The 15,549-nt window shown below is 36.4% G+C and overlaps 1 protein-coding gene across 1 annotated transcript in view; it reads left to right on the forward strand.

The window, feature by feature from the left end:
• Nucleotides 1-1,209: 1,209 nt before the first annotated feature.
• The window catches only part of slc24a3 (solute carrier family 24 member 3), a 75,087-nt gene continuing 60,747 nt past the window's right edge, over nt 1,210-15,549 (forward strand). The window contains exon 1 of the mRNA XM_051917418.1: nt 1,210-1,974. Within this exon, the coding sequence (XP_051773378.1) occupies nt 1,794-1,974 (181 nt within the window). The 5' untranslated portion in view covers nt 1,210-1,793. The remainder of the gene's footprint in view (nt 1,975-15,549) is intronic.

The following is a 15,549-nucleotide window of genomic DNA, read 5'->3' on the forward strand; positions in this document are numbered from 1 at the left end:
CAACGGTAAGCTTGTAATAATGTTTTATAATAAAATTTGTACCGGTGGGTTTCCGCTGGAAATTCAAGCATGTAGCCATTCGTCTTGCGTCATTACGTCATGTCTGTTTTCATGAAGAAGGAGTCCCAGCTAGTAGGCTATATCATGTGAGGATGCTGCTGGTAGCGGATCATTTATAGCCTTTTCTCACAGCAACTGGAATAATTAACTTATCATTTTGATGGCGGATTGTAATCCAAATGACAATCATCAGTGACAACTAGGGGATTAACCCGTAGTCAAAAGCAAAAGACTTCAGACTGCGGAGTGGCTACAGAAATTGAAATCTACAGGTAATGCTACTAAATACACATAGTCACGCAATGCTGATATTGTTAACATTAACAATTTGAGAACAAAGTATAACAATAATAATAATTTGCACAGTTTGACGTAATCTGAGCTAAGCGATCATTAGATTTAATCACCATTGGCCGCTGTAATGCTTGTAATGCTTTTTTTCTCAGTTGGTCAGAACAAAAGTGACAGACATGACAGACATATTTTGGTCATACTTCCAAGACATAGAATCTGTGATTCAGAAGTACAGTATCCACACCGATGTGGTGACCGACAGCAAACATTAGATTCATCCGCGCTAAGGAGCCGTGCCGATGCGCAACCCACATAAAGATGATAATTTCGTAAATAACTGCAGTTGCAGGTTTCAAACAGAGATGGCGACAGAGAGGCAAAACTTGCAGACTGCAGCTTTAACTAAAAGACTGAATGTAAGTCTGAACTTATGTTAGTGTGGTTTCATTTTATCCAACATTTATAGCAAAGATCTTTTGTTGTTGTTGTTGAGAACAGAATTTACAAATAATAATAAGAATATTAATTATTATTGTAATAAAAAATCAAGAAGCTTTTGAACTATGTTGGACACCACTATACTGCTAGAGAAAACAAATATTTGTGTAATTTGACTTGACACTTCACTAGTATTTATGGCGCATCTCGTTTAGTGTCAATTTAAAGTGATGTTTTTTTTTTTTAAGAATTCTAGTTTGACAGTAATTCAGATATGACAGCATATTTTATCTCATGTAGACCTATCAACTAATAAACCAGCAAAATGCTACCAATAGAGGGTGGCGATGAGCAGAGGGTTTGTTTGCGGTAAATTAGACTAAGCTCCTCCATTTAAACCCTCCAACAACTGCCTTCGTTATATCTCTCTGTATCTCTCTCTTTCAGAGCATGGACTTCATACTTGGTAGTTCACCTTTATGAGAACTAGGGATAAACTAGTGATGCATTACTAGTGATAAACAATGCACTACTAGTGATGAAAAAAAAAGCAATAAAAAAAGAAAACAAATTAAATCGGCTCTCAAACGGGAGCCGACTCCCATCGTTCACTCATAGAGCCGAGTCTGACTCGTTCGCGAGCAACACATCCTTACAACAGCTGCGTTCCAGTTTCTCCGTCTCTCTCTCTATCTTTCTCTCTCTGACTGCGTTCACTTCCTTACTTTCACCCCTCCCTCTCGCGCTCTCTCCTCCTCTACATCCTCAATCTCTCAGCAGCAGCAGTTTGTGTCCTGAGAGAACTGGCACCAAACTGACGCATCCATGGGGCGCGCGCAGCATCTCTATTTCACCACATTACAATTTGAAGTCATTTAAGGGGAATATTCACGTCAACGCGGCAAACACACCTCAGTCGTTCGGCGTTTAATCTTCAGGCTTAAAACTCTCAGTCGCACCATATCTGTCTGTATTTGTCACATTAGTAGCTGTGTCGAGCTATGGTCATGGATGGGGATGCGTGTGTTCGCGTGTGGACTCGACCGCTGCAAGTGATGCTCCAGCAGAAGAAGATCAAAGCGCGGAGGAAAAAGCGCAAGGAGTTGTTCGGGGGACAGATGTGCTTCATGGGGCTGCTGCTGCTGGCGGTGTCCGGCTTGTCCAGTTTGGCCGAGAATTCCGGTGAGTTTCGTTTCAGGATTTGTCAGGAATGTGTGTTTGTGAAGGCGGAGGGGGGTAATGGAAAGTTTTGCGGGAGAATCATACTCGCACTCGGAACTGTTTTAGTAGAGAACCGTACTCGCAACATTGCACTTAAAGGGAAACATGTTAAAGGGAAACGTGCAGATGGAAACTGTTCAATAATGTATGGATTTCTGAAACCGTTAAAAGTTTACAGAATTATACAATTGTTTTAGATAAGCATGCTCGCACTTTTAAAGTGCCATATGCACTATTAACTATTTTAAAGAACTTAAGGCTGTTAAATATTTTGAATGAATCGTACTCATTATATTAATTACATTAATATTATAAGTACATATAAATACATTTTGGGAGAATCATAATAACACTAACTATAAGCTGTTTTAGAGAGCCAAACTTAACTTTTAGACAACTGTTTTAGACAAGCCAACTGTTAAAGATAACATTGTAAATACTTACAATGTTAACCGTTTCGGAGAGAACCATACTAACATAAACTATTTTACTCAAACTGTTAACCATATTAACAGTTGTACTCACACAATTAACCATTTAAGAGGTGCTAGTGCTTATCCGTACTAGCACTATAAACTGTTTTTAACCATTCAAGTGAACCATACTCTACAATTAATTGTTTTAGAGAGGTGTGACTGCTAACTATTTTAAAGAGCCATTCATACAATATTAACTGTTTCAGAGAACCCTGCTAGAACTACGAAGTTTTAGAGAGCTGTCAACTGTTTAAGTGAACCCTACTCTACAATTACCAATTGTAGACAGCTGTAGTTACACTATTAACCATTTTAGAGTCATACTTAAGACTGTTAACTATTTTAAAGAACCATACTCACAATATTAGCAGTTTCTGAAAACCGTACTATCACTATAATCCATTTAAGACAGCAATACTCATACGATTAACTCTTAAGACATTTTTTACACTGACATTATTAATCATTTTAGAGAATCATACTCACACTGCAAGCTGTTTTAGAAGACAATCATTTTCACACTATTAGCTGTTTATTTCACTGTGATTTAGATTCACTTTCATCATAAATACAATCGTAGTTACTGTAGAGTTACTTGTGATGTTGATGTATTGGGCAAATTGTTTTGAACATCTGCGTTTAATTCCGTTAGGTTGATCTGTTGAAGGGCAGTTTTCCCCAACAATGCTGATAAAGTTTGTCTTTTGATTCAAAATGGATTGTAGTAAGCCAGTGGTGGTTTACTCACTCATTCACAAACACTAAGGGAGTTCTTTAGGGCTGAACATAAATTATTGTTAACTGACACGGGATCCTTGATGATCTCAATCATCTCTATGTATTATAACATAATGTGCATCACTAATTTGTTGAAACTTGAGTCAGGACAATGTGGCAGTTAATCTCAGAGACATTAGCAGAGATTTTTTCACAGGCTCTCATGTTAAAAGCATTTCTACCACTCATGTTTGTTGTATAGTGACATTAAAGGACTTGCATTAAGTTGTCTCCTCAAAAGTTGGCAAATATTGGCATATAGGCTCTTCTTATCAGCCTGTCAAGATTTGACTGCTCCATGATCCATGATACCGTGCGATCTGAATCCGTCCACATACACTCCATCTGGCTATTCGTATCTGTGCAACTCAGCACAAAAAACAATGACTCTTCATAATAATCTTACTACTAAATGCATCCCTTTAAAAACAATTCAGGATGTGTACATCTGTTGTATACCCTGACATCATACAAAACAAAAGATCTTTTCATATAATGCTGTGCATGTTCACTTAAGGGCACCGCATTTGAAGATAATCTTGTTGTATAACATAATCTTGACAGCTCTGTGTACATTAAATTAAGACTGTTGGATGAAATGGATACAGCATTTCATGTACATGTAGATTGTTGTAGTATATAGCAAGCTGCTATTTTGCAGATGCCACGAGGGAAAGCAAATGAGGAGAAGTGGAGAAAGTGAAGAGGTGGATTTGGAGGGAAGAATAGGGAATGATGAAGGCAGGGAGAGCTGCGTTGAGTGGCCTGCCAGCCAGCACAGACACTGATATGAAGTGACTTCTCTGTCAGTTGCTGACTGACTCTGACAGACATGCTGCCTGCATCTGGGCCAGTTAGCCATGCCTCTTCTTTATTGTTTTCTGAGGTACTGATTTATTGATTGATCTATTTATTTATTTACATCATTTTTCATGTCCCCCATTTTCTCTCTCTCTTACTCGGTTTCTCAATACCCTTTTCTCTCTTTGGATAGGATTAGTTTTTCAAACGGCTTGAGTCAAATTATTAACAGAGGACATCTGTGATGTCATGTAGGATTTGGATATCTGTATTTTTTTTTTTTTTTTTTTTTCCCTTTTTTTTTCTGTCATTTTACCAGGAAAATGTTGACAAAAAGGATTTATAATGGTGCTCCAGACAGGGCCATAAGAAATTTAGCTTTAGTTAAAATATTCAGTGAAAGCCATATTAATAATTATGTTTAATATTAAATGTGTGTGTATATTGTACATACATACATATATATATATATATATATATATATATATATATATAATATATCTCTCTCAAAAAAAAACATTCAGCTAAAAGATCTCAGAGGAGTTAGCGAAACAGTACGCACCACATTTTTAGCCAAGGTTGTGTGAGAAAAACAATGTTTTCCTGCCCAAATGGGGCTTTTGATGTCAATTAATGTTCCCTGTGAGCCCAGATGCTCCCAGGTACCTCGTGTTCATGCATGGCATGCTCTCATCTGGAAGAAAAAGTGAAAGAAAGAAAAATGAACAATGTGTTAGATCTTCCTATTGTCTAGGATTATTTTGGAGAATACTGGAGAGTGGTTTGGCATGTTTTGGTTCAAATTTCGCAACACTTTCTCTAACAGGTTTAAGAAATGCACAACACTGGATAAACCTGATGTCTTTAAGATCAGTAGTTTTCCTCAATTGAAGTTTCAGTCTCTGGCTGTTGTGTAATGTGTGTGAGCTCTTATTAATTATGCGGTTTTATAGGGATCTATTTATTAAACCTAGAAATTTCTACCCTCACCCCATCACATTTTTTTAAAGAAATGCAGCATAAGCACATTTTTCATGTAAACATTTTACGGCTATAAATGATAAAACAATAGAAACACTGTTAAAAAATTAGAGAATTATTGCGGCAATTTCTGGTTGTCAAATGTTAAATGCATAGATATAAAATCTGACTAGCCTCAATATTTCATCTTTCACTTGGAGTGTCCTTGACATTGATTCACATAACTGAATCTTCAATTTTTCTGTCACATGTAAACACATGAAACTGTGGACAATACAAAACCTGAAAAGGCTCTGGTTCTCAGCAATTACATTCAAATGAATGAAAGTCATGAATGGAAGTCAAACCACTTGGTTTGACTAAACTTTTTAATAACCCCTTCAAGCCAATGCTGCATTGTCAATCTTGCAATCATTGATTATGTACATTGCATTGCAAGTTTCAAACTTAAACATTTGCTTTTCTGTGATGTATTGAATGTTGTTTGTGGAAATTTTGTGTGAGCTGTCTAACGTAAACATGAAATTGCATGAACGTCTTGGACACATTGGTTGGAATGAAATCACATTGTTTCCTATTAAATGTGCCTTTATGAAATTACATCTATTATAGAGTTATATTAAAGCTGTATAAAGACCTTGTCATTATTGTTATTATTTAGATATTAATTTATAAATTTATTTATAAATGTGTAAATAAAAATAATAATTAGAAAATAGATAAAAAAAATAATTTAAAATAACTTTAAAATATATGTATTTTTATGGTGGGGCTCATGAAAATATTGGTAAGGTTAAGTAAAAATTAAAACTACTCTTCCACCAAATCATCAGAAATATCTTCAATGTTTAGCCAATGTATAGAACCGATTCATCTGGTGACCTGGTTACTTAATTGATTTTTGCGTAGCTTTCCAAGAAGGATTACTTCTTGTTGTTCTTAACCCTCTCTCTCTCTCTTTCTTTTCTCATTTATCATCCACACTGGCTCACACCTTGCCTAGTCTCTATTTGGAGAAGAGCAGTTCATTATTTTAGCTAGTTTTACACCACTCTGGGCCACAAGCCTGACAGCAAGCACCCAGATGGATGACATGAGATGGATCAGTGCTGTAATTGTAATTCTATATCGCACAGACAAATTGAGGGTTTGGAATATGTGTGAAATGTCAGAGGTCTAACAGTGTTCAAGTTACAGATTTGTGGCCACTGAAGCCCATTCACAGGATATTAGGTGACACTGTAACAAAGGTGTAAATTAAGTCTTCCATATAATATTATGATATCTTAGGACCATATCAGTTATCATTCTGTTTTTGATTTATTGGTATTGGTCAGTAATATCAGTATATATTCATCATCTGATATCAGATATTTATTTTGAACTCTCCTTTCCACTTATTTTTTTGATCATAGGTTTCTTTTGCCATCATATAGCACTAACTTAAAGGGATAGTTCACCCTAAAATGAAAGTTAAGTCATCATTTTCTCACCTGGTGTTGTTCTAATGTAGTATGTATGTCTTTCTTTTATGGACCACAAAAGGAGAATAAAAAAAAAAAGCGTTTGTCCATATAATGACGATGAATAGCAACCAGCATCAAGCTTTTTAAAAAAGTATCACAAAATTGATCCAATGCGACACATGCCATATATATTGCCATATGTTCTGGGTGTATACGATAGGGTTTAGTGCAAAACAAACTGAATTTTAAGGTATTATTTAACAAAATTCTTGACCTTGGCCATTGGGCTTCTCTGCGTGGCTGCATGTCGTGTTGGTGAAACTCTGTTAGCACTGCAGTTCACACCATGTCGCCCAGAAAAAGCAAACAAGTCGTGAGAAATCAAGATTAACAAAAACGCAACATGAAATACAATGAATTCCCAAAAAAGTGTCCGTGTACTTTCAAATATCATCGGACCGGAACTCCGTTTGTCTGATGGCAGTCAGAATGACAGTTGACAGACGTGAACGCGATAACTTCTTGTTTCATTGAACATAACAGCTATATTCACCTCAGAGAAGAAGGTACATGTGGGTTGTATTTCATGTCATGTTTTTGTTAATCTTGCTTTCTTGATGCTGGTTGCTATTCACTGCTATTACATGAATGAATGTGAGCAGGACATTTATCCTTTTCTCCTTAGAAAATTCTCCTTTTGTGGCCCATAAAAGAATGAAGGGCATACAGCATTAGAACAAAACCAGGGTGAGTAAACTATGACTTAAAGGGTTAGTTCACCCAAAAATTTACTCACTCTCAAGCCATCCTAGGTGTATAAGACTTTATTCTTTCAGCCAGACACAATCAGAGTTATATTAAAAAATATCCTGGCCAAGCTTTATAATGGGAGTGAATGGTAACTTAGATTTTGAAGCCCAAAAAAGTGCATCCATCCATCGTGAAAGTAATCCATGCTGCTCCAGGGGATTGCGTTTTTGTTAGAAAAATATTCATATTTATAACTTTATGAACTATAATCACTGGCTTCAGGTAACGGCCGTTCGCAAGTCGAGTTCCGGCGGGAGAGTGACCTCTGACACGACGTGTGACATAGGATGTAGGAGTAGCACAAGCTTAGGTGAGAGTAGACGCCTCTCATGGTTCAAACAAATATAGGGCTGGGCAACAAACTCAAGCTTCTATTCTCTTATATCGAAATCCTCTGACAGAGATCACTCTTCCACCAGAACTAGACTCGCTTACAGCCGTTACTGGAAGCAAGTTATTATAGTTTATACAGTTATAAATATGGATATTTTTTCTTACAAAAACGCATCGCTTCTCTTTATTAACCCCCTGATTATTGATTACTTTTATGATGGATGGATGCGCTTTTTTGGGCTTCAAAATCTAAGGTACCATTCACTCCCATTATGTGTTTGGCTGAAAGAAGAAAGTCATATACACCTAGGATGACTTGAGGGTGAGTAAATTATTGGATAAGTTTCATTTTTGGGTGAACTAACCCTTTAATTTTCATTGAAGGGTGAACTATCCCTTTAAGGGATAGTGCAGCATTAAGACAAAGATTTAAGCATTATTTGTTGAGCTTTCATTATACAATAACTTTTTTTTTTTTTTTTTTTTGTCTTTTTTTGTCTCTTTTAAATCTGTATAACACTCCACATTATAATGTTAAATTCACTTAAGAATCACAAGTTGGATTTGCCACTGACAAAACAATTGTCATTATTATTTTATTTTATTTATTAATTAGATTTTTAGTATCACTGTTTATTGGTTTTAAACCATGAAAATGATTTGAAAAAAATGGCTAGAATTTATTTTTTAATCAGTGCATCGCTGAAGACTTCCGATGAACTAGAAACAGCAGCACTTTATTGTCATTTATCAGGAGGGAAATATGGTGTTATGCTCATTGTAATATCCACTGACATGAACTGAACATTTTCTGTCAGCTGTAAAATATACTGACTCTGCGGTTTAGCTTTCACTTGAGCTGATGAATGGAGCCAGTGATGTTGTTGTCTGGTGCACCATCACCTACAAAAGCCACCATGCTTACACACCAAACCAGCCTCTCTTTACATGCCTTTGACAGCTAATCATTCACAATTCTTTTTGAAACGTGGCTTTGCACATTAAAGCAGTCCCGGCACTAAATATAAGAAGCACAGGCTGTCGTTTCCGCAGAATTTCTTTGATGTGTTCACAGTGAATAAAAATCATCCAGTCATTTGATCAAGTGTAAAGAGCAAATAATGGCTCATCTTTCAGTACATCACAGTTGGCAATTAAGCTTCCTGATTACAAATATCATCTCAACACTGTCTAAATGTACAGCAGGAGACTCAAAGTGAATCTTTCAAGCTTAAAGAAGAGGCACTGCACATATTTTGAAGGCTAAAATACAGCTCACTCATTTTAACGTGATAGATAAATGCGCACGTTAGTTCCTGTTATTTCTCAGTAGTCTATTTACATCATGAGAAGTTTCTTGTCCATTAATATTGTGCAAAATCAACACTATCACACAGATGTTTTGTAGAGGAGCAACAAAGTAAACAATATACACAGTGACCTCATCAAGTATTTAGACATTCAAGCCACAGTTAAAAATAAGTGAATGTCATTTCAATATATAACAAAATGTCAAAACAAATGTGCCATTTATTTGTAGAGAAAGATAGCACAAGCACACTTTACAAGTGAGATACTTCTCAAAAAGGAAAACTCTAACATCATTTGTTTGCAGATGCCACCTGGTTTGATATTTTGAGTCTAAAGTAATGACCATCATTTTTAAGTGTTCCCTATGTACATATCCAAAAGTGTCCAAATATGGAAAATGTATATTACAGACCATCAGAATGATGAAGTGACATTGTTATTGACTTTGCTGAGCTGTTTACAGAAGTTGGCATAAACACTGAGCAAGATGTAGGATAACAAATTTGGCTTTCTGTCTGTGATGTGCTCTAGCATAAGACTCGACTTTAGCTGATCTGTTTAATTACTATAAAATCAAAATGAATAGAAATAAAGGTGGAGTTGAAGTGGTGGAGGGATAATGGAAGAACCCAGCAAACATTTGGATGTTTAATGACCGTTGAAAAGACGTCCCTCCGACACGTCCCGTCATGGTTGAAAAAATAGTTCCAAAATGAAAGTTATGAAACACATCTGAATGAATTTTTAGGAAATGTTCTGCTTCTGTGTTACATATTTTTACTGATTTATGCTGTCCTACTGCAACTATTTTTGGCCAGGGACGCGATGTTGCCGTCGGACCAATGTTTGCTGGGAATTGTCACAAGATGCTTAAAAATTCTGTCCAGTGGTTGTTTGTATAGCAGTGGTAGCACTGTATTTCAAAATGCAGTCAAACACAATTCCATGATAAATTAACTGAATCAATCCAGGAGTCTTAGAATAGGTGTGTTTGATCGCTGCACAGACCGATCGGTGTATAACATCAAAGTACCACAAGAGTGATTCAAAAGCGTATAGAGACGTCTGCTCTCTAATCGCTCTTGTGGTACATACACCGATCGGTCTGTGCAGCACTGCTTCAAGTCAAACACACCTATTTTCTCTGCATGTTGAGCACATGATTTGTTTAAAATCAACATGCAACCCATTTTACTTCTGTAATGTGAATGAAAGCATATTCAACAAGTAAAAATGTACGGCAGGACTTGATTTTATTTGTTATGAACTGATTGGATCGGATCATTCACAATAAGACCGGGAACATGTATTCGGAAAGTAATAGTTGATTTTGGATTTGGACAGGTGGTCGATTTCCTTAATAACTAGAGAGAAAAATTCTCAGTAATTAACAAAAAGTATCGAATCCCCCAATAGAACGTCCCTAATTAATACAGTGGTTTTATTTTAGGCTAGCGGTCTATTCTGGAATACTCAAGACATTGTAGTCAGGGCGGAGGCAGCTGCCACCCTGGAGCGCATGACGAGGTGAAAAGGGGATGGAGAGAGAGAAACAGCAAGGGGTTTTCTATCTGCCAGCTCCTCCCGGATCCCTCCACATGCCTCTCCTGCAGCTGCCCTCACGTGTAGCGCAGGTCATTAATTCAGAGAGGAGGGGGTGCCCTACATACCTTTTCTCTCTCACTCTCTCTCTATGTATATATAGCATGCTCTAAATGTGCTCATTAGAGGTGTGATTTATGATGCCCCTACACTCCCTTCTTTACATTTGTGCTGCGGTAAGAGCAGATCAGGCCCTGCATTGCATCTGTTTATGGAGTTTGCTAAAGCAAAAAACTGCTCCAACCGAGTAAATCAAATGCAATGCACAGTTCGGCAGAACACAGCAAGACCACTGAACATCTCCTAGAGAGGCTCTGGCCAGCCAGTGAGTGAGCGGACGGATTGCACACAGATGTTTGGAATATTTTAGACGTACGGAGATGAAAACCAGCCATGCATTGTAGCAAGGACAAGCATGTTGTATGGGCACTGATCTGCCAGAAATGTTTCGCACTAAAGATATGTTCTCCAGTTCACTTTACAGACATTAGTATGCTGTTTTTCAGAGTGGGAGATATTAACCATAAGGGGTGGTAACCTTGAGTCTGATAGACTATGTGCTGCTGCTCCTATTTGGTGCTGTGAGTTAAGATGAGGTTCCATCTGTTTGAAACAAAGTTAAGCTGCAGAGACATACTGAGGTCTGGATGTTTTTTCTTTTCTTTTCTTTTTTCTAGAGATCAAGACAAATCTGATTAAGTAAATGAGTATTTGATTGACCCTTACAAAAAATTAGTATACTTCAAGTTCATTTTATTAAAGACCCCCTGTGGTGAAAATCAAGTTTTTATGTTGTTTATATGTGTATGTGGTGTTTTTAATATGCTCTAAGACAAACCATGTGCAAATTCATATGTCAACACCATTGCTGAGTATTTTCTCCTTAAAACTGCAGTGAAAAAAAGTCAGTCTCAAACCTGCGGTTTGAAATCGCTGGTGTATCTGACGACACAAACTACCAATCACATCAATGTGGCGGGTATATGATGTAAATTACGATGTTATGAACTATATGCCTTTCTCCACTGACGTTCTGAGTTAAAGCGTTTGTAAGGATACTGATTGTTAGAAGGCAGCTGTCTGACTCGCGAACAGGAACATGGTTTGTGTAACATTAGCAACACATTATTAGCTGTTTGATAACATTAGTCAAGCAAAAGGCTAATCATATTAATTACCGTTATGTGTCCGATGTTGTAAAGAGCGATACCATTGTGCAGCGTTTACCTCAGTAAGTTGACCGAGTGGATCTCTGAGCTGGCGTGAGCGAGTGGAGGCAGGGCTAATTTGCTTATTCATTGATCCACATATATTAAATGAGGCAAGTGTATAGAGTTAAATTCAAGCTATTTTAAGGCATGAAGATTTTTTTTCACAGAAAAAAAAAAACGTTTAAATAAGTTTTAAGGGTTAAAATTATTGACTACAGGGGGACTTTAAGAATATTTTAAAATATACTTCATGTAGTATGTACACTAATATCAATGTACTAGTAGTATACTTGTAACGCTACTATTTCAATACTACTTGGGACTAAATTGGCCCATTTATTATACATGTAAGTTTTCTTTAAGTGAACTTAACATCATACTTATAGTTTACTACATATTATTTTTGCACTTTAAGTATACTACTATGTTTCTATGTAGGTATTAATTTTTATACTTGAAATATCTTTAAGTAGATTTGGAGTAAATTTATATGTACACTACCAGTGGACTACACAATAATTCACATAATCAGAATTAGAAACATTTCTGTTTTCTTTTTAAATCAATAATTTCAAATAATGTAAGTTTATAAGACAGTATGTAAAACTATATATACTTTTTATTTTTAGTTTAAAAGAAGTATACTAGCACACTTGAATAAACTTCTTTTTTATATAGGCATAATAACCTATAATATGTTACTTTTCAAATCTCTTAAAATATTTGTCATTATGATGTTGTATTTGTAGTAACTTGTCATTGGTGTCAACAAAGAGTTGCTGTAATCTGAGTGTTGTGAGTGATGATACAGCCCATTTCTAATAGTTAAACTGCTTTTCTGTCAGCAATTAGCATGGAACCCCAGCACACGCTGTGAGTGCTAGCACATTCAGATAGCCTTTCACCTGCGATAAAAGGGGAAGAATAACTGATTAGCTTTTTAATTGTCTGATTTAGATCAAACGTGAGCTGACTAACTTGCAGTGCAGTGCAAATTACGAGTAAGGATATGAGAAGGTGGCACATTACTTTTCACACAGGATTACCTTTCATTCAAATAAGCATTTCTGCTCTGTAAAAAAGACAAATATGCTTAAGATATTAAAATCCACTATGAAAGAATAATGAGTTCTAAGCCTTTAATCTTTTGACTGCTTTGAATTCATATAAGCTCTTGTTTGATATTCTGTCTGATTACATAAAGCTGCAGTTGAAACATATTTGAAGGTGGTATGTTGGTTTGTAATGTATGTTGCTGAGAAAGAGAGTGCTGAGATATGTCTATACTAGTGCAGTTAGTGTTGTTTGTCGTTGTTCCAAGATGGACTAAAGGTGCTAGTATAGGAGGGTGGCCAAAATAAGCCATTACCCTAAAAGAACAATGTCTGGAGTTAGATAAAACACAGAAGAACCAGACTCAGCTGGGATGTAGGACGAGATTTTGTGGTCCAGTGCCACCAAGACAAATGTTGTATGCCAAAATTCAATGCAGTTTTGTATGCCACAAATCAAACACTCCTTTCGGTTCAAAAATACAGTGAAATACGGTGCTAGTATCAGTAGGACAGCTTTTCATCATCAGGGACTGGACATCTTGTTAAAGTAGAAGAAGAATGTGTCAGCTGACTAACCGGAACAACCTTTAGCAAATCTCTAAGATGAGGAAAAAAATGGTGTGGAAGAATAGGCCACACATGTCTAAAAAAAAGAGTGTGAAGCTAGTAAATACTTCAAAATATGGCACTTGAAATGTGGGGATTGAATATAAAATGACTTTGTTATAGTAAGTAAAATGGATGGGTTGATATTGTGGAGTTTGTTTTATGGAGTGTGATTGACAACCTGACTGTGGCAGTTTATTAACACTATTTGTGATCTTTAGTGATCTTGATTGGTGAAGTGATTACTGTATCTGCTAAAAATGAATGTTTAAATGATGACTGTAACTATAGCAATGAGCACTGATGTGTACAACTATTTTCAAAATGTATATTATAATTCGAAAACTAATCAGTCTTTAGGAAGCCCTGTATAATTAGGATAGTTTGTGGTTCACCTGGCTTTAGTTTGGTTGTTTTAGTTCTAAAAATATCAAAATTAAAATGTAGATGAATTAGTTGACCTTCACTACTGTGGACATTTTCCATATCTACTTTTGTGATTTAGCAAAATGTCCCAGACATCAAAAAGGCTACTGTAAAATGATGGGATGATGCTACACTTAGTGACGCCCCAGAAACCATTTCTCTAACTGGTTTACCCAGAGCCTCAAAGCTCTCTGACCGCCCCTCTAGTCCTTTGAAGATTGTTTGGTGGAGATGAGGCTCTTGTCCAGCTCTTCTGGCTGACAGCAGACATGCACAGCAGGAGTCGCACCGCCAGCAGTCACTAATGAGACTATTAATGGCCTGTCACATCCATAAACGACCCATTACTGATACCCAATCACTGACTTTATATATAACCACCATAGATTCACTCCTGACGGTTTGTTTAATCATTCACCTGATAGTCTGATTATTAACTACACTGTACGATTCTCAGACAAATCTGTTCCCATCGGTCCACTCATACTTTCATCAAGACCCACCTCTACCTCCAATACTTTCAACACTCAAGAAATGCCATATAAAGTTTAGTTTATTTATTGTTATTGATTATCTATTCAAGGGGGTTTTAAACTTTTTTTAATGCCAAGAACCCACAAAGATGATGATCCCCTGGAGAATTATCGAGACATGCTATGCATGTCTGCTGAATTTTTGCCAGGGGATCATATAAATTCATACCTTTTAAAAGAATAGTGTGATATTATAAAGGCAACATGTTGTTCAAATGAATAGCTGGTATTGTACCAATAATTGGTGTAAATATTTTATATATTGCCATTTTATTCAAACCAAAAGAAATGATTTTTAATATTATGTGAAAAATCTTATTAATTATTTGATTCATTCTTAATAATCCAAATGTATTTTAGTTCTTTTCACTGAAAATATTTGTCTAAAGCCCCACTTTTTTTAACTCTTTTTTTTTTACTTTTTTTTTTTTCTCCCTCTCTCTCTGAAATTTTCCGCTGATTTCATGGAAGTCCCTTGGGGGTCCTTGTTCCCCAGTTTGAAACCCACTCCCTTCTCTAATCCAAGCAGATGTTTGTCTTCTGCAGTGTCACTAATGTACTACAGACAGTTTTTCCGGAGATCCTTAAATTCTACCTTCCTTCTCTCTTCTCTCCCTGACTTTGTTTGACTAGTACTGTCCCATATTCAAGTTTTCACCTAATGAAGATAAACTAGGTAATTACGGGTTTGGCAGAGTGGAAGCATGCAGTGTTATATTTATCCGTTTTGACAGTATGGGGTCGAATGTGTAAGGGCAGTCTGAATCTATAGGATAGAATTTCCTGGGTAGTTCCTCTTCGCAACAGCTGCTATCTAGGACAGTCATCTATGGGACAGGTCCTCAGGTGATGTGCTGCAGATGTGGCTAGATAGAACAATCTATTTTCTCTTTGACGGTGTTTAAAATATATAGCACAAGCATCTGTGAGCTTTCTTCATAGAAGTAGCTCTGTTACTGACAGGCTTTCAGTGTGATGTGGACAATATAGTCACTTGGCAGATACTGTTACAGGTATTGTACAAAGAGGAAGATGAATACCTTGCTTTGTAATTATTACGCATTTAAAAATAGTTTGTTTTGTCATATGGTAAAAACCAAGCATGTGATTTCTGCACAACTAGTGGCACGAAAAGGAATTGCAGTCTG

This window comes from Ctenopharyngodon idella, chromosome 13, assembly GCF_019924925.1.
Source record: "Ctenopharyngodon idella isolate HZGC_01 chromosome 13, HZGC01, whole genome shotgun sequence".
NCBI lineage: Eukaryota > Metazoa > Chordata > Actinopteri > Cypriniformes > Xenocyprididae > Ctenopharyngodon > Ctenopharyngodon idella.